At 41.0% G+C, this 27,325-nt stretch overlaps 1 protein-coding gene across 2 annotated transcripts in view; it reads left to right on the forward strand.

Annotated features, from left to right (window-relative positions):
* Nucleotides 1–27,325, forward strand: part of HPSE2 (heparanase 2 (inactive)) — a 776,827-nt gene that overhangs the window by 615,775 nt on the left and 133,727 nt on the right. For both annotated transcript variants that reach the window (XM_033186321.1, XM_033186330.1), the window contains exons 8-9: nucleotides 3,156–3,262; nucleotides 9,369–9,483. In XM_033186321.1, coding sequence (XP_033042212.1) covers nucleotides 3,156–3,262; nucleotides 9,369–9,483 — 222 coding nt within the window. The remainder of the gene's footprint in view (nucleotides 1–3,155; nucleotides 3,263–9,368; nucleotides 9,484–27,325) is intronic.

Genomic DNA, 27,325 nt, shown 5'->3' on the forward strand with positions numbered 1-27,325 from the left:
CTCTGAGCTGTGTTTGACTTTTTTCATTTCCCATACTTGTTGTTTTAACTTTCAGAATCAAAGATACTCTTGACCTTTGAGTGATAACCAAGGGAATCTACATTAGCATTATAAAATACTAACACATTTTAACATTTATATTTAAAAGAAACTTAGAGGTCATATACCACAAATTCATGACTTTAAATGTGAATGAAGAAATTGAAGTCCAAGATAATAACTACTACAAGTGTCACAAATAGCATAACCCAGAATTTCCAAGGTACATTCTTGTTTCCACATTATGGTTATTTGCCTACTGAGACCATAACTCTCCTTTTGTTAATGTGTTGTTTTACCTATATTTATTTACTGAGATATAATTCACATAGCATAAAATTCACCCTTTGAAAGTATGAAATTCAGTGGTTTTTAATATATTCACAGAATTTTGAAATCATCTCCACAGTCTAATTTTAGAACATGTTCATCACCTCCGAAAGAAACCTCATGCTGATTAGCAATCACTCTCCTTTCCCCCTGCCATCTTAAACTTTCTCTTCTTCTTCAACCCTAGGAAACCATTAGTCTACTTATTGTCTCTAAGAATTTGCTTATTCTGAACATTTCATATAAATAGAACCATATCATATGTGGCCTTCTGTGTCTGGCTTCTTTCACTTAGCTTAATGTTTTCAAGGTTCATTTATGTTATAGTATTTACCTTTTTGTTTTGTTTAACCAAAGCTCCTTTCTCTAACTGCCTTTAATATCTTTGAGCACAAAATTAAACATTAAATATCCTCCAAGCCAAAGACAAAAAAAGAAAAACACAAATATATTACTCTGCTCTGGTTACTGATAAAGGAAGTAGATAATTTATCATGTACACAGATTTTTTTAGCACCATATTTTAAGGGAAATCATAGATGTAGTTCTTTAATCTGGCTATATGGATGTGTCTTTTGATTATTTAAGGCCTTTTTTTTCCTTTCTTATTCCTACAGTTCCCTGCTTCCCTTGAGTTGGGCAGGCTGAACAGTATTGAAAGGAGTGAGAGGACTACCTGGTGGTATCCTCAAATGACTTCTTTTTTTGTGTATAAGAGTACATTTTTATTTAATCTTTACCAACATGCTATTGGTCACCACTGTTAATTCTCAGGATTTCTCTTCCATTTATGATCATAATACTCACTTTAATCTCAAATTTGTGTAATTTTCTTACAACTTTGTTTCTGAAAAAGGTCAGTAACTTTGCCAACCCAAAATATGTTCCAAATAATGCACATTGTCTAGCAAATGTAGGGAGAGAGGGCAGGGAGCTGTACCTCGCTAGAAATGAAAAGAGGAATATGATTGATTGTTGATGTCTATGTACCCATGGGTTTGGCCACATATATTTTTTTCTTTTTGACAGCCCTCAGGTGCAGAGAATTAAATTAACATAATACTCCTAACCTAACAGCAAACTACTATCATCAGTTCATGAAAGGTCTTGTTTTTGTTTAAATTTTCACCTCTCTCTTATATATGCTTTCCTTATGTGTTTGATATATGTTCTTAAGAGGCGTGTGTCATTATAGGGTATTTAGTGTTATTGGGTGCGAATGAGCAATTTTATAAGTAATATTGTGCCATAAATCTCATTTGGTGTTTGTTTTTTTTTTTTAATTTACCACTAAACCTTTAAAGACTATTCATGGTGTTGGATTTACATTGACTTTATTGTTTTAACTGCTGCATAATATTGTATAGTATATATCCACATTTTATTTTTCCATTCCTCTAGCAATGGACCTCTGCTACAGTGACATAGAAAGAATTCTCATTCTTACTCTTTAGAGACCTGAGGAAGAATTGCTTTGGTGTGTATGTCTAGGAGAGTAGTTGGGGGTCCATAGGACCTAAATACACTATTTTCTTTGTCCAGCCTCTTTAGTGCATAGCTGGCATCCTCCCAGTCCCACCTCCTACTCTAGCCATCATTGTAGAGATCAGGGCTGGGCCAGCATGCAGGCTGCAGCCAGCTAGGTGTCAGTGTGCTAGGTAGTACTTCACTTCTTATTTCCTTCTCTGAGGCAGAGATGAGGAAGGAACACTCAGAGAATCTACTCAGCACTCAAGCCTGCACTTGAAATAGGGATAGAGGAGCAAGGGGTTAATGGTCACAAGGCTACTCATACTTTCTCTTGTACCCCCTTGGGGGTCAGTTCTGAGACACAGTCTGTAAAGCTCTTACCAAAATCCCTGTGAGACTGAGTAGTTGCCAGCATTGGCTGTCAATTTGAAAATGCATCCTTGTCTTAGTTTTCCCTTTGTCCCTATTTCAGTCCCCCAGTCCCTCATTCCTGCTCCTTGGTATTATTTCTTGAGTGAACTACCTGTAGACAAGCCTTTGACTCAGGCTCTGCTTTCAGGGGCTACCCAGCATACAATCTTACTCCTAAGTGCCACCAGATTGCAATCCAGAGCATCTTCACCCTGATCTGAATAGTTTGGTCAGTCTTCACCTTGTGGGTCAGAGGCTGGGCCATTTCAAATCTTCAGCGTGCTACCTTTCGACAAGAAGTTTTGCTTCTGCTTGGAAGGCATGCAGTTATTCCCTGTGTGGATGTGTCATTTGTGGGTCAGTGACTTTTCTTTTTACCCTTACTGCAGTTATTTTCAAAATGTGATTACAATCTACCTGCACTAGTAATTATAAAATACGTCTCCCGCGAACATTCTCTCTACCTTGTTGTGATTTGTGACTTTTGATGCTTGTAATGCATTCGTGGCTTTTAGGTAGTGCATGTGTCATAGATGTGCTATAAGAGAGACTGAAAAGCATTGTTTCTCAATGCTTGGTAATATGGAAACACAATATGATTTATATTTTTTAGTGGAAAGTACTGCAGTCAGTTTACATCCTAGAGTATGCACTTGTTCTGTCACATTGTCAGTTGGGTTTACTTAGGGAAAAATGATAATTTCTTTAAGTAGCACGTGTCAATGTTAATGCATTTGGTTTGTGCCAACTCACTGAACTGGGTGCATCATCATAAAAAAGCACAAATCATGACCCCCTGAAAACAGGAAATCAGATCAACTTCCTTAAGGGAATGCATGTTTCTTCTCATGTGGAAATAGTTTTTAAAACCTCATTATCCCCTTCTGCTTTTGTTGTGTAAACAGGTGGTTAATACATACACTCCAGGAAAGAAGATTTGGCTTGAAGGTGTGGTGACCACCTCAGCTGGAGGCACAAACAATCTATCAGATTCCTATGCTGCAGGATTCTTGTGAGTAACACTTGAAATTTCACCCCCGGGGGCTTTCAGGAGGGAAGGACAGTGAATCTCTGTAATTGCTGATTATTCTGCCCATCCTAGGGGTGAGGCATGCTTCCTGTTGAAAGTTCATTTCATTCATTTGTGTATGTCTTAAACCATTCAACAATGATCAACGCCGTCTCTAGATATTAAAATGTCAGGCACAGGCATCAGAACAAAGATTATAGTAAGTAATATTAGTAACAGTAATAATTATAGTAATAACAGCTTTATTGATTGTCTAAAGTTCAAAACACAGTGTAAACAACATACATTTTCTAAGCCAATTTTCACTATAGTCTTGGGAGATAGGTAGCAATAAGGCATGGTTTTTTCCCTCCGGAAAAAATATGATTGGTGGAACTGGGATAGGAGATAACTACATTGTAAAGCTGTAGGAGGTAAGTGCCATAGTAATCATACCTTTAATAATACGGTGCTTACCACTGTCTGAAGTGCTTTATTTGTATTTCATAATTTAACAACCAATGACATAGATGCTACTGCTTTTAATAACAATTTAGTGAAATAGATGCTGTTATTATCCCATTTATGGATGAGAAAACTGAAAGAGGTGAAGTAACTTATCCAAGATCACTCATTTAGTTAGTGGCACAGCTTGGACTCAAACCCAGACAGTTTGCTCCAGAGTGCAACTCCTTTACCACTGCAGTAGACCACCTGCCTTTCTGCGTCACATGGTCTGTCTACAAAAGAAAAATGACAGACATGCAAAGGAATAAAGAATTTCTGTGACTGGGAGTATCAGGAAGGACTTCATGGAAAAAGTGGCATGAGTGCCGCAGAGTAGGATTACTCTAATTTCTATAGGTGGGAGTCATGGTGATGGCAGAGGGAGCCTTCTAAGCCCAAGAAACATTATGAGCAAAGGCACAGAGGAGCAGAGAATGGCTAATGTGACTAAAGCCTTGTTATCTGCGAGGGTGCAAAGAGAGCTGAGACTCACGAAAGGGTTTACCACCAAATTACAGAAGGTTTTGAAAACCCAGTAGAGGAAGTGAGGCCTTGTTCTATATTCACAGTAAGCCATTGAAGATTGTGAAGGAGAAAGACAGAGAAAGAGAGAGAGAGAGAGAGAGAAAATCTGGAGAATCTGACTTGTGTTTTTTCTGACTTTGGCTTTGTTAATGGTATTCACAAAAGTTGGGAAGGAATGGGAAAATGAATTTGAAGGCTACTACAGTCATCTGGAGAATGACTTAAGCCAGAAGCATAAGGGCCTCTCATTAGCTTGCCAGTGTCATGTGGCAGGGACAAACCCCTCAGGACCACTAAGTAAGTGACTTGTTCCTGCTCCAGTACAGTCCTGTGGCCTTGGATTTTTGACTGAGCAATGTCCTCCTAAGAACTGTAGCTTTGCCCTCAGCTGTGTGTTTTGCTGCTAACAGCTGTTCCTAATTATGCAGCTTCAGTTCCCCTGTATAGAGGGAGCTTCTTTAATACATTAATGAAGGACACATCAGGCCAGTCAAGTGGATTGCCTTTACAGATGGCGTTCTGGCAAATGTAGATAAAGAAAACGAGTCAGTGTAATTCATGGTGATACCTTGAGTCTTCCATTTCTGTGTCCTCAGCATCTTACACTGTGTAGCACAGACATTGGTAGCAAGCATGGTTCAAATGCATGAAGTGGAGTGAGTCACCTTTGATATAGTGTCATTAAGAATCTTCTTTCAAAAGTACACTCCCAGCCAGGCATGGTGGCTCACGCCTGTAATCCCAGAACTTTGGGAGGCCAAAGTGGACAGATCACTTGAGGTCAGGAGTTCGAGACCAGCCTGGCCAATATAGTGAAATCCCATCTTTAATAAAAATACAAAAATTAGCCGGGCGTTGTGGCTTATGCCTGTAGTCCCAGCTACTTAGGAGGCTAAGCCAGGAGAATCGTTTGAATCTGGGAAGCAGAGGTTGCAGTGAGCTGAGACTGCATTCCAGCCTGGGCAACAGAGTGAGACTCCGTCCTCCACTCCACCCCCCCGCCAAAAAAAACCCACAAAAGTACACTCCCACTCTCCACTGGCTTGATATGAGACCCATTGAAAGATGAGAAGCCAGGGCGTCAGTGCTGCAGGGGCCCCCTTGGAATCAGCAGAGGAATGACATTTGCTCAGCAGTCACTATAGGATGCTGCTACAGGGCCCAGCAAGCAGCCCAGTTGTACTGAGTGGTTTTGTGAGCATTCTTCCCTTTAGGAATGATATGGAATGAGAAATACTGCAGACCTTCATGGAGGAAGTTGAAAAAGAGAACTGCCTTTTCGTGAGCATCAGCCAAATAGCCATAGATTCCTACAATCACTTTGCAGAACACGGATGAACATAGTTGTTTATATTCCGTTTGTAATTCCGATATCCAATGCTTAGTTGACACAGATCAGATGAAAACTAGTTTATTCTGCTCCCGATTTCTCTTACTTCTTTGTCACCCATTTGGTCTCAACTCCACTGGCAGCACCCAGCAATGTACCCTTTGAGTTCAGTTCTCCAAGGGGCATAAATTGCTTCCTGTCGGGGGTGGGAGGGGTGGGGGAGTAGTAAAGCATTCTAGGAAGCTCTAGGAGGCTAGTAAGAAATTGAAAAGGCATTTTTCCAGCATTTTTGAAATGTTAATATATCACATAACTCTGAGTTCACCAGGACATATACACGTGCATGTGTGCATAAATCGGGATTCTCTGCTACCAAGTGTTCAAGAGTAATGTTTCCCAGCTAGGGCTTTGCGATTCTTTGGTGGACCACAAGTACTCTTGGCATACTGCTATGTTTCAAGCACCTAATAGTGTCTGGCACATGGTAGATATTCACCTTTAGTGGAGTGGAAAATAATGGCAGGGTAGCATCTTTGGTTAGATATACCAGTCATTTTATCAACTGTCTCTAGCTTAGAATAGAAAGGAGCCTGGGGAAACCATTTCTTTCCCTTTCTGAGGGGGCTTGTTGTTATAGGAGGAAGATGAAGATAACTTTTGTATTAACCATTCTATTCCGAAAGCCATGGGTTCTGCTTATAGTTCTACCACAGGACAGTCTTTGACAAAGTATTTCATAGTATGTCTCAGTGGCTAAAGGAAAAGCTAAAGTTGATATCTTGATTTTATAGGATTACCAAATTAATAAAAATTATGAAGGCAAGTAGCTTGCTTAGCCATGTCATGTTCCAAAAGCAGTAGTTCTGGTTCTAGATATTTTTGAATGCTCCAGATCCTGCATGTGCATATAGGGATGTAGATTTGCAGGGAGGATGCATATTCTTAATTTCTTAAATATCTTCCTATACACTGGTGAAAACATCAGGTTTATGAATTGATAATTTATTTGTTGAGTATGTACTCTAGGTCACTAAGCTAAGCTCTGTAGAGGTCAAAAGTAGAAATTTGATATGATTCCTTTAAATGTGTATACACAGGTATTTACATAGTCACACAAGCATTTTTAATATCTTCTCAATTCTGAAAACAGTGCCTAGCATTTAGCATTGACTAATGTTATTGAATAAATAATGAATGAGTAAACAAATGGAATCTTTTCACATATACAAACACCAAGATAGAGCCCTGTATTGACATGAAGATGCTGCTAGATGGAGGGACTCACATATGTGATTATGCGTTTCTTCATTGTTTTGTTTCTTCCTTCATTTGACAAGCATAGGGATGGAAAGTTGAATAAGACAATTTGCCTTTAAAATACTTGTTAGATATAGACCCTATTGTATTTGTGCAATTTCAATATAGAAAGAACACTACTTAGGAGGCATTAGCCCACAATTCATGTTATAGTTCTACCACAGGACAGCCTTTGACAAGGTATTTCATAGTATGTCTCAGTGGCTAAAGGAAAAGCTAAAGCTGATATCTTGATTTTATAGGATTACCAAATTAATAAAAATTATGAAGGCAAGTAGCTTGCTTAGCCATGTTATGTTCCAAAAGTAATTTCAATTCCCTGGGTCACAATGTTCCAATTTGAAGAACAACAACAAAAATGATTCTACTATATTACAGTCAGATTTCCTTTTTGATTTAAAACTTTTGTGTTTTGCTTTGCTTTTTGTTTTGTTTTATTTTTGTAACTCTAATTGTCAGTAAATATTTGTTAGTTTTTATGAGAATAAAATATAATTGTAGATGTAAAAAATATTTGAATGTAGGAATAATATTTATTCACAATATAAAAATTAGCGGCCGGGCGCGGTGGCTCAAGCCTGTAATCCCAGCACTTTGGGAGGCCGAGACGGGTGGATCACGAGGTCAGGAGATCGAGACCATCCTGGCTAACACGGTGAAACCCCGTCTCTACTAAAAAATACAAAAAATTAGCCGGGCGATGTGGCGGGCGCCTGTAGTCCCAGCTACTCGGGAGGCTGAGGCGAGAGAATGGCATAAACCCGGGAGGCGGAGCTTGCAGTGAGCTGAGATCCGGCCACTGCACTCCAGCCTGGGCGACAGAGCGAGACTCCGTCTCAAAAAAAAAAAAAAAAAAAAAAAAAAAAAAAAAAAATTAGCAATGCTCTTTATTCCAGCAAGGAAAAAATTTAATTCTTCAAGTCACGGGTTTGGAGCTCCACGTGGTTTCAGATTTGGGAAATCATAAATATGCGTAATTTTCCCCAGTGTGCTAAATAGTGATTCTCAAAGTTCCGAGAATCTAATTTTATCCAGACAGATTTCAAGTCAACAGAGTATTGAGTACCTACGGTGTGCCAGGAACGGTGATGGGTGTTTGGAGTACAAGTTCAGACATTGTGTCTATGCTTGATGAGCTCATACCTAACAGGGGAAAGGTAGAGAAATAAGTTAAGTGATTCTTTCTGTGGACTTTCTGAGGGCATGAATAAGAGATCTGGGGACGTACAGAGGAAGGTACCACTGTTGGCTGGGGCAGCAGAGTTTAGAATAAAATGACACTTGATTTGGAGATTAGTATATGAGAAGAAATTTGCTAGATGAAAAGGGATAGGTTCAAAGAAGAGTGGAAGGGAATTCTAAGCAGAAATTAAAACATGTATAAGGACTTAGGTAAGTGTGAGAAAGCAATGTGTATTTGGGTAGCCAAGAGTAGTTTCATGTGTCTTGGAGCCTGTGGGAAATGGGGTTTAGGGTGAGAGAAGATGGGGAAGAGGTGACAGATAAAGCTGTACACACATATGTTTAGGACAAGCTGTGAAATGCCTTATCTTACATGTAGAGAAGACTGAATCTCTAAGCCACATTTATTCCATGTATTATTACAAGTAGACGTTTCCCTAAGTTTCAGAAGTAGGAAGAGAAAGAGAACCCCAAATGAATGCATGAATGGATGAATGAGCTGAAAGTGTAAATAATGAAGGCAGAGTCAGCAGTGTTGGAAGAACCAAGAAGGCAGTATTTTTGAAGGATGGCATGCACTGGAAAATGGGTGTTTGGCATAGTGGGATAGATGATAAGTGTGTGAACAGTGCAGATCCTCCACTGCGAGATACGTGTTGATGGTAGCATACTTGAATCCCTGAATAGTTACTTATAGTGCCAAGGAAAATTATTATTGCATTGACTACTGACAGTGATATATGAAGGTTGCTAATGACTAGACTATATTTGCATAGGTCATAGGAGTATATGAGTTAGAGTTCTGTTAAAGGTACATGTTCAGGGACAGGGTATAAGCAGGGGAGTTTGAGGGATGGAATGCACAATGTATGCTCCTCTGTCTGTAATTGTATGTCCTCTGGCCAGGAGGGATATTAGGCTTACAAATGGCTAGGGTGTTCATTTGTTACTATTTCAGGAATAAAAAGGTAAGTCATTAACAACAAACTATTTAATGATCAAGAGTGATTCATTTTACTCCCCTAGACCTCTGTTTCTTTTTCTATCAAATGAAGAGTTTGGATTTGATAATCTCTAAAATATATTACAGCTGTGAATTTAATGCTTAAAATAACCCTTTTTAAAGTACTAGGTAAATTTGGTGACTGGAGATTGGTGTATACATATATATAGTAGCCAATCTCCATAGAGCTTGTTATATGCTGTTTTAAAAATGTATTGATGTAGCTCTTTTTCTCTGCCTTTTAGATGGTTGAATACTTTAGGAATGCTGGCCAATCAGGGCATTGATGTCGTGATACGGCACTCATTTTTTGACCATGGATACAATCACCTCGTGGACCAGAATTTTAACCCATTACCAGTAAGTGTGGGATAAAGATTCCCAACTCCTTTTCCATAACATTCAGTTATTTTGATCGTGCCTTGTTCCATACTAGGAGAATAATTTTCCTCTTGCTGTTACCAGTTAATTTCATTAATTGAACAGAAACATTCTTGTCTTCGTTCCCTTGATCCATTTCACAGACTTTTGGCTTCACCCCATACACACACACACACACACACACACACAGACACACACACATAGACATACACACATGCACACACATCTAGTCACTCACTTTTATATATACACATACATATGTATGTACAGTATGCAATATACTTATATTCATTTATACATATTTGTATAATTATTACTATTGTTTTAACAGTCCTTGTGCAGTTGAGATTCCCCATCTACTTGTGGCCTGTTTGAACTCTGCTTGAGAGTGAATTTTTCCATATTGTTTTATTTTAATGCTAATAGAAGACATTAGTTGACATCAAATGCAACATGTTGAAAGCAGATGGGGGAGTGTTAGCCAAGATCAGACACACTAGGAACCCATCTCTTGAGGAGTGGCTGAAGTGCAATTACAGTTAGATGTTGAGCCTTATGTGACAATGAGGGGATTTACCAAGAGCGTCAACTTCTCTAGGAAAGAGAAGAATAAACTAGAATGGCAAAAGCAGAAATATGGGTTTGTCTAGTGACCTTATTGGCCAATCAGAGAAATTCCACCAACCAGAAAAGCTATGCTTATCAGAAATATTACACGGGTTATCCTTTATCACAGAAGTCATGGTCATAACAAAAGATCAGACTGCTCTCATCAAGTCATAGAATTTCAGAGCTGGGATCCCCCCTTGAGATGATCCAATTCTACCTCATTTAACAGAGGGACTGCTAGCTAGGGGAGGGGCAAGGAGGTGGGGCATGTAGGGCTAGCCCTAGAAGCTGTTCCTGTACCCTGGTTCGGTGCTCTTTCTACAGAACTACTTGTTGCCCTGGGGCCCACAATAAACAGACCCACACTGGAACCAGTGAGCATTGCTACCAGTTGCCTCTCTCTGCCTATTTCTACCACTCCATCCATTCCCCAAGCCCTGAACCAGGAAGCCTCCAAGCTCGGAGCAGAGAACAGCAACAGCTCAGCACCCACAGCACCAGTTCCACGTCTCAATTACAACCAAGTAATTGTTGTATCACTTAATGTACATGACTCCAAAAGTCCAATTAAATCACAAAGAGTAAAACTAACTAGCATAGTTGCTTACATTTGCTGGACAAGAGTACATCTTCCAAGATACATGTATGGGAGACTGGGGTGGAAAGGGATAAAAAGAGTTTTCAGTATGGAACCACAGAGGATTGTTTTGTTTTGTTTTTGTAGAAATAAAATAATTAGAACAGTATCTATGAAATGTAAGCACTAAACAAATATAATGGCACACAGAAACAAATACTTATTGAACATCAGGTACTGGAGAGGACTAGTAATAGATAAGTGAATCAATAAATAAGAGAGCACTGTTTGGGACCTTTAGGGTACATGTGCAGGAAAGGCTTCTCTGAGAAGGTAACATGTAAGCCAAGAGCCAATGACAGTAAAAAGCCAGCTATGCAGATTTCAACAAAGAACTTTCCAGGCCGGGGAAGAAACTAACACAAAAGCTCCAAGGCAAGAACAAACCTGGCACATTTGAGGAAACATAAGAACACTAGGGTGACCGGGGCATGATGAAGAAGGGGGAGAAGTTGGAAATGAAGTAGGAGTCATATCACCTAGGGCTTTGTATGCTGAAAGGAGTTGACTTGTAAATAGTATGAAAAGCCATTGGAAGGCCTCATTAGGGAAGTAATATGATCTACTTACATTTTAAACAGCTCACCCTGGCATAATTAACGCATCAAATGTTAGTTATAAAGGATGCAGATAATACCTAACAATGTACAGATCACTTTCATAAATGGCATCTACAATGCTCTGAACACTTCCCTCTGTCCTTCTTTTTCCTTTCTTTCCTTTTTTCCTTTATTCCTTCCATCACTCATTCAAATTTCATTCACTCTTCTTGATCATGTACTGTGTGCTAATTGCTGTTCCTGGCAATGGGCCACTGTGGTGAACCAAAAAGACAAGGTTCTGAACTCTTGGAGTTTACAATGTAGTGAACTGTACTGATAAATGGAAAATAAATAAATAAACATAAATCAGAGAATTGCAATTTGTCATAATTGCTCTGAAAAGAACATGGTGAGATAAATATGAATATTTATACTTATTTTGCTAAAGAGAAACTAAGGTTCTGTGACATTATTGAGTGACTTATCCAAGGTCAGAGGAGTAGTAAGAGAGCTAGAACACAGTTTTCCAATTCTAAATTGTGTTTTCACTGTACCACACTATTTCTTATGGTAGCCTGTTAGATGTCTTTGCTGTGGTCTGAGGCCAACATTGCCTTAAATGCGTGGAAATGAAACCAGGCATGTTGGGAAACTGGAGAGAAGAAAACAGACTGGAAAAAGAGTCTTTGGGTGACTAGACAGGCTTCATTTCCAGAGTTGGACAAACTTGGATTCCGTATCAACCCTCTTTGTACCTTTGCATGGCCATGTGTAATTTAAGGATGTCAGTCCTCATGGCTTTGTCCTCCTCAAATGAGAGTTGCTGCCAGTGACTTTCTTTAAAAGCATGGCACAAAAGACCTCAGTTGATACACGGTGGAGCAGAGCTCATAGAAATTCACGGGGAAGAGAAAACAAGTTCCACTGATTCAGCACAAAGACTCAAATGATCTGGGCAGCTGTATTTCTGGAAACACCAAACTGTAATAAAGAAACTGTATGTAAAAGCACTTAAAAAGGTAGCAGGCTTTCTTTTTATCTTTCTTTGCACTAATAAATTCTGCACCTTATAAGTAGAGAACCTGGCAGCTGGGAGAGTGTGTCTTAAGTCTCCCCTGGAAGGTATTTACAAGGCTAGACCAGAACACCAATCTGACACACATTGCCAGCAGGCCCCTGGAATGTGTAATGGAGACAGACCTGGGAATCATACTGGTTGCCACTTCAGAGAGTTGTGCAATTGATAACTAAACGCTGCCAATAAAAACTTGTGGATTTTACATTGTGAGTAAATCTTCAAGAGAGTTTGTTAAGCGCTTAGGGGATTAGTGAGTTGCATTTTGGTTGCCTCCCCAAACTGGTGCTCTTGAATGAATTTAGAAAAAGTGAGCATCCTGGCCTTATGGCTCTTCAACCCATATCCCATTTTACCCCTCCCCCTGCCCAGTCAACTTTAATCCCAGTTTGTGGCATTCTAGCCTAGCTCTGGCAGGACCATTTCAATAGCCCCAATCTAAGGTAAGAGAGAATATAAGGATACCTCTTTAAAAGAGAAACTTGTCCTCAGAAAAGATCATTTTCAAATATACCCCATGTTCTTCATGGTTATTCCTCCAGAAAAGTGCCACCCACCTCCTGCTGTAACATTTTCCTTCTCCTGGAAAGAGAATATTCAGTTCAGCCGTGCTTCATCACTCGACTCCCACTCCCTTCCCCTGGCCCCCTCAACACTGGGAAAGAGGGGACATGTGAGTCTCCACAGCCGGTCAGTCAGTCACGGGCTCCCTTGGGAGTAGACGATGTTTGTGCAGAAGAGATCTGCACATTTGGTGGACATAGTCCAGACCCCACCACTCATGGGCATTTCTCCTCAGAGAGGGTTTTGGAATTTAGCTTGCTGCTTTTTTTAAGAGCTTGATTTACAGAGCTTTCAGGGAAAGGAATGGTGAATTACTAGTCGACATCTTCTTAACTCCTACACCAGGCTGTCTTCGCACAATTCAATTCAAAAAACATGGACACCTCAGTTGTGTCTGGCTTCATGCTTGGCATTCTAGGGACATGCACATAAATTCATCCATAGGACTAATAATCTGATGTGTGTTTGTGGGACTACAATTTTGTCCTCTGTTTGGAATAAAATAAAAAGCTAGATCACATTGGATTGCCTTTCCCACACTGGGCACGGTGGTATGGAAATTTACTGTCAGCATGCTGTTTTGCCTACTTTCCCTGATGAATAATATACACTCAACTCGGCCCAATGCACACTTATTGAGTGCCTGCTGTGTACATTGTTCTGGAATATAGTCATTGGTCGTGGATTGGAGTACAACTCGCTGGTCTATGGTGAGATTGAACCTGTGATTGCAGTTCCCATAGCAACGTGCTCTGAACCAAGCCATTGCTGTTCAGATATAATTTGGCCATCAGAAGGAAACTCTAACTCTTACTGGTGCCTGCCTAGCACAGTTGATGAGCCTATCACAAGATCCTAGAACAAGATCCTAGATGCTCCATCCTTGTTTCCCTCCAAAGTGTTAGAGACAATGCCCAGTGTGCACTGCTGAGCCGTGGTGTGGACACAGGGCTTAAATCTCTCCCTGTGTAGAGCAAGGACACCCAGTTACAAATGCATGTTCCATTGATGCTGGATTGATACAAGAAGAACACCACCTGAGACCAGGCACAGTGGCTCACGCCTGTGATCCCAGCACTTTGGGAGGCCGAGGCAGGCAGATCATGAGGTCAGGAGATCGAGACCATCCTGGCTAACACGATGAAACCCTGTCTGTATTAAAAATACAAAAAAGTAGCCAGGCATGGTGGCGGGCGCCTGTAGTCCCAGCTACTCGGGAGGCTGAGGCAGGAGAATCGCTTGAACCTTGGAGGTGGAGGTTGCAGTGAGCCGAGATTGTGCCACTGCACTCTAGCCCGGGCAACAGAGCAAGACTCTGTCCCCCCCCCCAAAAAAAAAAAAAAAAAAGGACCGCACCTAGGAAACAGCAGGAGCCTGGAACTATGGTAAGATTCATGAGTTCTAGTCCTAACTCTGCCATTAATTAGATGTGTATCTTGGTATTCCAGTTTTCCCATCATTTAAATTGGGATAAAAATGCCACCTCTACCTCCAGAAGTTACTGTTACAATCTTTGAGAAAATTAGATATAAAAATTGGATTGTGATTTGGTATATATACATACATGTAGAAAATTACTGGAAGGGACTACATCTAAATGTTAAAAGTGGTTTTCTTTGGGTGGTAAGATTACAGGCAGTTTTTATTTTCTTACATGAATTTTTTGTATGTAAAATTGCTGCAATCAGCGTTATTGCTTTTAAGATCTTAAAAAAAGGCCTATTTTTCAAAGAAAAAAGAGTATTTCAAAAGGATTGTGTTTAAATAGCTATGCAAATGTTCCCTTGTTATTCATGTTTCACTTATAAACACTTATTGCATTCATGCTATGTGCTAGATACTATGCTAGACACTAGACACACTGTCTCTAGGAGCTTACAGTAGAGTTAAGGAGATAGACAAGCTAGCAGGGACTATAACAGAAGCCCTATAGTGTATTAGAAGGGAAGTACAGAAGCCAGATTGAGTGGAGGGAGGCATAGGGCATCAAGGAAGACTTTCTGGAGGAAACAATGCCTGAGCTGAATCTTTAAAAAGGGCCACTTAACCATAGGAAGAAGAGTTTGGGGTCTGGGGAGGACCTTCCAAACAGAAGCAGTAGTGTATGTAAAGGTACAGAGGCATTAATTTTCCAGTGAGTCATGTTAGATGGATTAGGAAAAATTAAGAAAAATTTTCCCATTGCTGTCCAGTGGCCACACAGGGTGTATGAAAATTAAAGAATTTCAAAGCTACAGACCTGGAGGTGGTAGGGCAGGGGAGGCACAAAACACAGCCAGACCAGCCTGTGACCTGTTTCTTGGTGAAGCCGCCTTTCTCTTTCTTTTCTTTCCCGTGGGAGCCATCAGAAAGATGAAAGAAGCAGAGTGTACCTGTTTAGGGGTAGCTGTGATGTGAAACCCAATGCTCCCATTAGGGGCCCTGACAAAGACTTCACCATGTGCAGTTTTCCTTTGTGGAACCTGCGGCTGCTGAGAGAAGGGCATCCTTGGCTGCAGGATCAATCACTGAGACTCAGGCTGGCTCCACGTCAGTGGCCGAAGTGCCTGGGCTGCATGCCCAGGGAACATGACTTGCTCTTTTCTCTTCTGTGTCTCTAAACCCTGGCTGCTCAAATCAGAGCCTGTGCTCTGCACCATCTGACAGGAAGGCAGGTCTTTTGCCCCTAATGCTTTCATTTAGACGCTCCTCTAATTTTCTACTAGGAGTTCTCCTCCCTTGCTTATTTATCAGCCTGAGTGGTGTGCACAGGATGTCGGCAACAGGAGCAGTTGTAACAGCTCACGCGATGGAAGCCCCCTTGGGAAACAGAAAGCACTCTAGACCTAAAATCAGAAGGTGCAAGCTCAAAATGCAGCACCACAATTTTCTAGTTACATAAGTCTTCATTTCTTCCTCTATGAAATGGGATTAACTGTGCTGATGTTAGAGACAGGGAAGTATTTGAATGTACTGCTTAAAAGTATTGACTTTGGAATCAGACTGACCTGAGTTTCAAAACTAGCTCTATCACTTACTAGCTATATGTCCTTGGATTTATAAGCATCAGTAAACATCAATTTCCTCTCATAACATGGAGACAATAATAGTGTCTACCTCAGAGGGTTGTTAGAAAGATTAAACGAGCCAATGCATGTGTATCTTTTACCACATAGTAAATACTCAGTAAATATTAATCACTATTATTATTATTTTTTTTTTTTTTTTTTTTTTTGAGACGGAGTCTTGCTCTGTAGCCCGGGCTGGAGTGCAGTGGCGCGATCTTGGCTCACTGCAAGCTCCGCCTCCCGGGTTCCCGCCATTCTCCTGCCTCAGCCTCCCGAGTAGCTGGGACTACAGGCGCCCGCCATCTCGCCCGGCTAGTTTTTTTTTTGTATTTTTTAGTAGAGACGGGGTTTCACCGTGTAGACCAGGATGGTCTCGATCTCCTGACCTCGTGATCCACCCGTCTCGGCCTCCCAAAGCACTATTATTATTTATAAAGTCACTTTGTTAAAATTCTGTAAGTCACAATAATTATTATTAATAACCTGAATATAACTGTGGTGAGATAATATATATTTGATATCAAATATACATTTGATATATTTGATATACATTTAATATTTAGATATCTGGAAATCAAGCAATGATGACTAAAGGATGAAAAGTAGATTTTTTTGGCAAAAGTAATTTAACTTTTTATAATTTTCTAGTAACTTAACTAGAAAATGAGAAGAACAAAAAAGGAAAGCAATGATTCCTTCACCTGAGAGGAATTGACTGCAATGGTTAAAGATAAACTAAAAATTACATTTTATTTCCCTCTGGAGAAGATTCTGGCAACCTTTCCCAGTGAAGGCAATTAAGGCAGTAACCAGGCCCCAACACCTTCATTTGGTATTTATAAATGGCCCAATAAGCCCTGGAAACCATGATATGTCACATCAAAGTGCTAATGACAGCACATTATGTGAATCACTGAGAAGCAACAACTGAAAATTCCACTCTGCCATCAGCCATTTATATTGTTCCTAGATTGCAATACTGAGGGATTACAGCTACAGCAAACTGTGTGGACTCCTAAATAAATTAGGGAGAAGAAGCAATTATAGTCTCGCTGCACTTGAGCTTAGGAACACGATTCGCCATCCTTGAAGCAACGTGCAGACAGTGAGAAGCAAGGTCAGCACTGGAATGAAAAGAACTGCACTCACCTAACCTCATCAGCTCGCTGAAAATACTAAAGAATTATCTAAAAATGACCTGAGAAGAAAGAGAGGGAGGGAGGGAGGAAGAAAAAAGAAAGGAAATAAGAGAGAGGAAAAAAATAAATGTCATTTGGTAGGTTGGAAGGCACTTTTGTGAATGCCACAATGTGACAAATTTAAGAATATTTCATCTTAAAGACTTTGCAAACATTAAGGGCACAATGATGTCTGGTTGTGACCTTTAGGAACCAAAAAATAAGCCTCCGATAGAACCAAGATAATACATTATGTTTTTTTCTCACTCAATTATGGTTTTGTGGTTGTTTAAATAAAAGCAAAAGTCTTTATTAAAAATAGAAATAGAACAAATTCTGCTTTTTAATTCTTATTTAAATGTACTACACTATAACTTTTTTAAAAAAGTGTCAGTCATTAGATACCTCACTTACTAACTTTCAACCATTATCAATCACTGCTTGTTTCATCCTTGATTCGGTTTTAAGCATTGAAAGGATTCAATAGAACACACCATTTTTACTTACCCTAAATTTGATGGCAGAAGACCTGCCTTCTACTCTAAAATTCACCCTCATCTTGTTGTCACAATCCTTATAGCCTTTCTTTGTTAGAGCAGTGGTTCTCAAGCCTGGCTGAACATTATAGTCACCTAGGGAGCTTTTATAAAAACACCTATGCTTAGGCACCAAATCCAGAGATTCCTGTTTAAGTTGATCTGTAGAGGATCCCAGGTGTTGATATTTTTTTTGAAGTCCAAGTGATTCTAATGTAAAGCCAGAATTGAGAACTGTATTAGAGGTTTACATTGCCCTGATTAAATTATCAACTACCTTTTTATTTTTCTCTACTCCTCCGTACTCAACTCTTGCTTCAATTTTTGACATAGTAACAAAATATTTAGTACTATCATTCATTCATTTGACAACTATTTATTGAGTATCTAGTATGTGCCAGACACTTCTAGATTCTGATGAAATGGAGGTGAAAGGGGAAAGACAAGATCCCTGCCCTCATTGGAGGTTACAGTCTGGAAGGAGAGACTAAAAATAAACAAGTAAACTAACAATTAATTACAAAATTCAGAATGTTGTGAAGGAAGCAGTTGCTAAATTGAATAATGAATAATTTAGAAAGTGTGGCCAAGGAGGTCTTCACTGAAGAGGCAGCCATTAGAGGCTGGTGGAAGAGCAGAGCATCGCTCAACAGGAACAGTATCTGCAAAGGCTGCAGTGGGGGAAAGACGCTCAGTCACACATCAGAGGCCACACAGTGTCTCTAAGACCAACCTGAGGTATGGTCCACCCACAGCCAGGCACAGAGGCAGGCAGCAGTGCTCAGCACAGTTTAGCTCAAGCTCCCTGAACATGCTGCTCTATCCTGCCCTTGCCAGCAGCATTTGGCAAACTTCATTGCTTCCTGTTTATTGCCCTTTATGCAAATAATAGTGGTGTATCTCACTGCCTGGCCCTTTATGTGGGATCCCCAACTGGGCTTAGTGCCTAGAGTTTCCCCGTCACTGGCCCAGCCATCCCCATTTACACTCTCTGTCACCTGTCATCAGACTTTGAAACAAGAATGGCAGAACATTTGGTAGTTTATTATACTATTCCGTTTTTGAGTATATTTACAAATTTCACCAATAATTCTTTTAATATCTTTGTTCGAGAACCTTATGATATACACTAAAGCAAAGCACTGTTTTAGTTTCCGTAGAACATAAAAAATAATGTTAGATTCCTTCTCTCCATGTTTACAATCTGTATTGGGTGACATAAAGCCTTGGAGAGAGAGTTAACAGATGATGGATGTGTATGTTAAAGTCTGTCTTGTTCACTCATTATCCCCAGAGCCTAACATAAGGTGCCTTGCATAGGAAGTACTCAATAAATATTTGTGAAAATAAGAGAGGGAGGAAAGGATCCAAATGATAAATAGACAATAGGTTTTTTAGATGTCTGAGATAGGAGATATTACTACTGGCCAGAAGGGAGGAGCCAGAGGGAAGAATTAGGAAAGACTGTGCAACAAGACGTCATTGGTGGACATTTGTAATATTAGTTACCCACATAATACATCTTCCTGAGAAGGCTCCTTACTCCAGGGCACCACAATGATGTGACAGTAGGAAGAAAGGAGGGCCTTGGGATAGAAGGCTCACCAACTGGAAGACCAGGAATTCTGGATCTGATTCCATGTTCTGACACCAACTCACTCATTTTAGGGCACTGGGTGCTCTGGGTCTGTCTCTAATTTAGAGGTTGAATTGAACAATCTGAGGTTCCCTTCAGCTCTGAAGTTTTCTGATTCATTTCAATATGTTATTTCCATACCACTGTCTTCAGATGGACCTCCCAGCTGAACTTAAATTAATAAAATATTTTAAAATAAAGCTGCACTGCTTCCCTTTGAAATCATTCAGGGAATAAAGCTTTTTTCCTCAAGGCTCCTATAGCCCTGTTATAGTACTTATGACTGTCTTTTGTTATTAGAATTGTTGGGGTCCACCTACTAGTAAATTCTCATTCATTACTGTTTCAATTATTTCTTCAATTCCTTTCTCTTTCTTCTCCTTCTAGTTTGTTACACATTTTGTAGCTGTCCCACAGTCCTCAGATATGCTGCCCTATTTTAGTCAGTCTTTATTCACTTTGTTGTTCAATTTGGGATGTTTCTATTGATATTTTCTCAAATTCAGAGATTATTTCCTCAGCCATGTCCAGTCTACTAATAATCTTATCAAGGGCATTCTTCATTTGTGTTATAGTATTTCTGATCTCTAGCAGTTTTTTTCTTTTAGTTCTTAGAATATCCGTCTCTCTGCTTACATTGCTCATCTGCTTTTGCATGCTATTTGCTTTATCCATTAGATCCTTTAGCATATTAATAACAGCTGTTTTAAATTCCCGTTCAGATAATTTCAGCATTCCTGCCATGTCTAGTGTTTGCTCTGTTTCTTCAAATTGTGTTTTTTGCCTTTCAGTGTGCCTTGTAATTTATCTGGATAGATGTGATGTATCAGGTAAAAAGGACAATTGTAATAAGACTTTAGTAATATGGTGGTAAGGTATGCGGGGAGAGGAAGCATCGTATAGTCCTATGATTAGGTCTCAGACTTTTTGTGAGCCTGTGCCTTTGGATTGTGAACTTCACAAGTGTTTTTCAGTATTTTTCTTCCCCCTTTTAGTGGAACAGGATGGCTAGAGTGGGCTGGAGTTGGTATTTCCCTTCTCCTGCATGGAAGGCTAGAGCTGACTGGAGTTGGGTATTTCCTTTCACTTAGGTCAGTTAGGCTCTGATAATACCCCAACAAGTTAGGTTATGGTTAACTAGTTTCTCCTGAGGGCAGAACTTGTTAAGAACAGAGGCCAGGCACGGTGGCTCACACCTGTAATCCCAGCACTTTGGGAGGCCAAAGTGGGCAGATCAAGGTCATGAGATGGAGACCATCCTGCCCAACATGGTGAAACCCTGTTTCTACTAAAATACAAAAAATTAGCCTGGCGTGGTGGCGTGTGGCTGTAGTCCCAGCTACTCAGGAGGCTGTGGCAGGAGAACTGCTCGAACCTGGGAGGCGGAGGTTGCAGTAAGCCAAGATCAAGCCACTGTATTCCAGCCTGGTGACAAAAAAACAAAACAAAAACAAAACAGAGTGGTCTGGCATACTTCAAAATCGTTCCTTTTCCCTTGCCCCCACTGGAAGCATGAAGAATTTTTCCCCAGTATTTGCTGTGAGATCCTGGTTGAGTTCCTGGAGGCAAAACTCACAAAATTGTTGGGGTTCTCCCAGTGACTCTCTGGGAGTTGCAAACTCTCAAACTTGTCCACACTGAGCCTCCAGCACAGTTACAGTTTAGGTTGTCTGCTGCGGTATGCTATGACTCCTTGTATTTGTCTATCTGTCTCTCCAATTTTGGGGGCAGTGGTTTGCCCTGTGTCCTCACCTCTCTAATGGATCCAAGAAAAATTGTTGATTTTTCAGACTGTTCAGCTTTTTATTTATTGATCAGAAGGAATGGTGACTTCTAAACTCCTCACATGTGGAAGTGGAGACCAGAAGTCCAATAATCTGTGTGTTGTCTTTTTATTTTCTTGATGGTGTCCTTTCAAGTGCAAAAGTTTTTAATTTTGATAAACTCTAATTTATCTATTTTTTGGTCATTTGTACTTTTGGTGTTCAATCCAAGGCCACAAAGATCTCCTATTTTTTCTTCTAAGAATTCATATAGTTTTAGCTCTCCTATCTTTAGGTCTCTGGTCCATTTGAGTTAATTTTTGTACATGATGTGAGGTAGAGATTCAACATCATTCTTTTGCATGCAGATACAGTTGTCCCAATACCATTTGTTGAAAAGACTACTCTTTTCCCATTGAATTGTCTTGGCACTTTCATTGAAAAATTAAGTGACCATAGATGTAAGAGTTTATTTCTGGACTTTCAATTTTATTCCATGGATCTTTATGTCTACCTTTATGCATATATGTATATGTACAGTAATCAAGCGAGTATGGCCAATACCATAATCTCTTGATTACTGTAGCTTTGTATTAAACTTTGAAATTGGAAAGTGTGAGTGAGTGCAAAAATGAATATGTTCTTTTTCAAGACTGGTTTACTTTCTACTTTCAGTTTTGAGTGGTGTGACAGCTGCTCACAGCTCAGCCAAATGAGTTTCCAATGTTTTCAGCCCTTCCAAAGCCCCATGTCAGGTGGTAAGTTCATAATTACTGACATCATCTATTTCAGTTTTCAGTAAGCACAACCACATTGCATTTGGGTTAGGATCACAGGGCCTGCTATCCCATTGTCATAATAAACATCCTTTCCATCACCGTGCTTGGGAAAGTGACCAACAGCCAAGGTACCATTTTGGTGGCTTGTTTCAATCCTATCACTGTTTGCCTCCAAATAATTAATTTCACTTTTGTTCATTAAAAATAGGACACTGGGGAACGCTTACTCCTCAGCATCACTCACTATTTTGGTGACAGCATTTACTGCCAGCTCATGGGAAGTCTTATATCCCCAAACCCAGCCTGCAAAGCCTCTGTCCTTCCTTTTTCAGAAAGTCATGTCACTGTTGGCATCCCATCCTTGTCACTATAACTGTCAAGAACTGTGAAGGGCCTGAGAGTTACCCTATTTGCAAGCTAACAAATTTGCCTTTGCTGCTCCATGGATTCAGACAGAAAGCCTCAGCAAGCATCATGAGCATTAGCATATTTGTGTGGGTTTCCCTGGCCACTAAGACTCATAGGAACAATGCACTGGGCCCAAATTTATGCTACACATGCAGTGGGTATGAGCTGCAGCTGAGGAGTTCAGACCAAAAGTCTAGCACTTTTTATGCTATCAGCAAACATTGTGGAAGCAGCAAACAAGACAGTATTCCTCCCCGCAGGGGTGGGCAATTGTATGGTTGTCATGCTGTGGTCATTTTGACAACTTAGTTGCCTGTGTAAGTAGCTGCAGAAACTACTTTTTATCAGAAGACGTAAATCTTGCAGTCTGGCACACTCATCAGGAACATGCAGAGATAATCAGGACTGGTAGTCAACTACTTCTCACAACAATCCATCCCTCAGCCCTGCATGTTCTTGGCTGAACTCAGATTTACACTGAGTATGCCACTCCATCAGCCACTCTGATTAATCTGATGGATGGAGGCTGGGACCAAATTTGTTCCATTTGTCTCATATAGTATGATGGTTAATTCTATGTGTCAACTTGGCTAGGCCATGTTACCCAGGTATTTGGTCAAACATTATTCTAGATATTTCTATGAAGATGTTCTTTAGATAAAATTGACATTTAAGTCTGTAGACTGAGTAAAGCAGATTACCCTCCATAATGTGGATGGGCTTCATCCAATCAGTTGAAGACCTTAACAGAGAAAAGACTGGCCTTCCCTGAACAACAACAAAAATTCTGCCAGCAGACTGCCTTCAGGCTTGAACTGCAACCTCAGCTCTTCCCTGGGTCTCCACCCTGCCAGCAGCCTACCCTACAGATTTTGGACTTCCCAGCATCCGTAATTACACGAGCCAGTTACTTAAAATCAATCCGTCTGTTTCTCTCTCTCTCTTTCTCTCTCTCTCTATATATATGTATATATATATACGTGTAATATATATGTATATATCTTTGTGTATATATACACACATGCACATACATATGTGTATATATACATACATGTTTATGTATGTATGTTTGTGTGTATATATGTTTTGTGTGTGTGTATGTATAGACATATATATCCTATTGGTATAGGTTCTGTTTCTCTGGAGAACCATGACTAATACTTACAGCATTTAATTAAGGACTTATATGAAATACTGAGCATATTACATTGCAGTTCATCTGCTCATCTCTTTTTCCTCCTTCTCCATGAGGAGGAGAAACATTTGAGTTGAAAGTGACTGAAATCTGATGTGCAGAGACTTTGTTTTTAGTAATCTCTGTCCTCCTCAAACACAGTAGGTACTCAATAAAAGTTTGATGAATGAAAGAGGAACTGAGTGTGTAAGTGTATGATTGGATTTCTTCAACACCTATAATTGCCTTCCCCAGTATCTCCATTAAACAAAACTCAAGCTATCTTTCAAAGTTTATCTCAAAGACCACCAACTCTTTCTTGACGCTTTTTTTGAATTATCGTAAGTGAATGTTTTCTGCTTCCTGGGCAACAGAGCGAGACTCCATCTCAAAAAATAAAAAATTAAAAAAAAAAATAACTCATTAACATGTTATCTGTATCCTTTTATGCATGTAGTATATATGGTGTTATCTACAGATATTTACAGTCATTTTTAAACTTGTTTCTAGTTCCCTTCCTAGAATATAAGCTCCTTGAGGGTAGGGACTTGGTATACTTTTCCTGTATTTCCTCTAGCAAGCAGTACACATCCATACCTAACATACACTAAAAAATGATTTGCTGAATTGGACTGTCTCAAACCAGAGTAGAAAAATCACTGGTGCAAATGTGCTAATTACCCACAGCTGGTCTTAAAGGTGTTTTGATTATTAGTTAGCAGCTCAGATTCCCTTTAGGAAACATGACCTTTTTGCTAATGATCACTTTAACTACTACACATCAATGTAATGACTGGTTGCCTTTAAAATTAGCCAGTAAAGAAGGCTGGGAGTATAGCAGCAAGATGGCAGAATAGGACTTTCCAGAGCTTGCCTCCCTGCAGAAACATCCTTTTGAACCACAACAATTATGTGTGAAAATACCTTCACAAGAGCTAAGGAAGTCAGGTGAAATATTATAGCACCTGGGTAGAGCACAGAAATAAGACACATTGAACCTCTTCAATATGGAAAGAAGAACAGTTTTATACCACTCCTCCAACCCTAGCACTGAAAGAGATACCCTGCACTTGGGGGAAGAAGAGGGAAATGAACACCGACTTTGCTTCAGACCCTCAACACCAGGACTGCCCCCAATAAAACTGAGCACTGATCAGTCCCCCATGGGACCAGACTCCAGGCCAGTACTTACAGACTAAGTCTCCAAACCTGCCCTGCACCAGGCAAGGCCACACAGCCCCAGGCTCCAGGCCTGCCCCAGTATTGGACTGGCCCTAGTGGTCCTGGGCTTCAGGCCCACCCTGAAGGGCCAGGCCAGGCCAGCCCCAGCAGACAAAGTATCCAAACCACCCCTGCAGCCTTAGCCATCAGGATAGCACCCTTTAATTCAGCCTTCAGGCTGGCCCCTGTGGATACAGACTCTAGACCTGTCTAGCACCAGGCCAGCTCCTGTGGCCTCAGGCTTCAGGACTAGGCCAGAACCAGGTTGACACATCTAGCCTTAGGCACCAGGCTGATACCCATGGACACAGAGTCTAGGCATGCCCAGTGCCAAGCCAGTCCTTTTGTCCTATCCTTCAGGTCAACCTCTGTGGCCCCAAGCTCCAGCAGACCCAAGGTTTAGGCCATTCTCAGTAGATCCCGGTGCTGGCTGGACCAGTCCCCATGGACCCAGGCTTCAGGATCACCTCTGTGGACCCAGGTTCCATGCTGGCCCCCATGGCCTGAGAACCCAGGTCACCCCTCACAGACCTAGTTTCCAAGTCAGCACATATACACCCAATCTCTAAGCCAGCCCCAGTGGACCCAGGCTTCAGGCCAGTCCCCATTGCCCTAGGCACCAACCAGTACCCATGATCCCAGGCTCTATACCAGCCCTCATAGACCCAGGCTCCATGCCTCCTTCATCACTGACTAGCCCCAGGACCCAGGCCAGTCCTGATGACACCAGACTCCAGTTGATCCAAGGCCAAGACCTACCTGAGTAGACCCAGGTCTGCATCCAGAGACTCAGGCTTTGGACCTGTCCCAGCACCAGGTCAATCGCTGTGGACCAGGAGACAGACCCATCTTCCATGAGTTCAGGTTTCAGTCACAACCCTGTGGACCCAGGTATCAGACCCATCCTAGCACCTGGCTGGTCCCAGAAGACTCAGGCTCAAGGCCCACACCAGCACCACGTAAACCTCTATGGACCCAGTCTTAGACTGGATGTCATGGATACAGGCTCCAGGTTCATCTCCACAGATACAGGCTCCAGGCCTGCCCTAATGGACCCAATTAATAAGTCTACCCCAGTGGATCCAGGATCCAGGCCCAGCCCTGAGGACTTACACACCAGGCCTGCTAACCTGACCCAGACACCAGGTCAGCCTGCCCAAAGACTCCAGCAGCAAGCCCACTTATGGACCACCCCAGACAACCCACCCAGAATTTCCAGATGGACTGACTGGTAAAGCCACTCTGCAGCAAATGGAATAAGTCCCTACTTCTTCAAAATGTGGAGATATCAACCCAAGGCAACAGGTAACATATAAAAACAAGATGACACACCACCAGAAAAACACAATAAGACAAGTTTGAAAATACACAGAGGTGGAAAAAAGAAAACAAAGAATGAAAGGGAATAAAGAAAGCATATAGGATCCATGGGACAGCATCAAAAGAGCAATACATTTTCTTTTTTTTTTTTGAGATGGAATCTTGCTCTGTCATCTAGGCTGGAGTGCAGTGGCATGATCTCAGCTCACTGCAATCTCCGCCTCCTGGATTGAAGCAATTCTCCCACCTCAGCCTCCTGAGTATCTGGGATTACAGGCATGCACCACCATGCCCAGCTAAATTTTATATTTTTGGTAGAGACAAGGTCTCACCATGTTGACCAAGCTGGTGTCAAACTTCTGACCTCAAATGCCTGCCTCAGCCTCTCATGGTACTGGGATTACAAGGTGTGTGTCACCACATGTGGCTGAGCAAAATTTTTTTTTTTTCTTGAGACAGAGTTTCACTCTGTAGCCCAGGCTGGAGTGCAGTGGCACAATCTCGGCTCACTGCAACCTCCACCTCCTGGGTTCAAACGATTCTTCTGTCTCAGCCTCCCAAGTAGCTGGGGCTACAGGCATGTGCCACCACACCCAACTAATTTTCTTTTTTTTAGTAGAGACAAGGTTTCACCATGTTGACCAGGCTGGTCTCGAACTCCTGAGCTCAGGCAATCTGCGCGCCTTGGCCTCCCAAAGAGCTGGGATTATAGACATGAGCCATGGCACCTGGCCACAAATTTTTTAATTGTAGGGATTCAAGGGGGAGCAAAGGGACAAAGGAATAGAATTTTTACTTAGAGAAATAACAGCAGAAAACATTCCTCATCCAAATCTGGGAAAAGGTATAAATATCCAAGTACAGGAAGGCCAGAGGTGTCTGATATGGTTTGACTGTGTCCCTACCCAAATCTCATCTTGAATTATAGTTCCCGTAATCCCCATGTGTTGTGGGACGAACCTGGTGGGAGGTAATTGAATCATGGGAGCAGTTTCCCCCATGCTATTCTCATGATAGTGAGATAGTGAGTCTCAGTTCTCATGAGAGCTGATGGTTTTATAAGGGGCTTTCCCCCTTTTGCTTGGCACTTCTTCTTGCTGCCACCATGTAAAGAAGGATGTGTTTGTTTCCCCTTCCACCATGATTGTAAGTTTTCTGAGACTTTCCCACTCATGCTGAACTGTGAGTCAATTAAACCTCTTTCCTTTATAAATTACCCAGTCTCGGGGATGTCTTTATTAACAGTAAGAGAATGAATTAATACAGTCTCCAATCAGATTCGCTCCACACAAGACTACACTAAGACATATTATAATTAAATTGTCAAAAATC

This window comes from Trachypithecus francoisi, unplaced genomic scaffold (genome assembly GCF_009764315.1).
Source record: "Trachypithecus francoisi isolate TF-2019V2 unplaced genomic scaffold, Tfra_2.0 Contig01579, whole genome shotgun sequence".
In the NCBI taxonomy this organism is placed as follows: Eukaryota; Metazoa; Chordata; class Mammalia; order Primates; family Cercopithecidae; genus Trachypithecus; species Trachypithecus francoisi.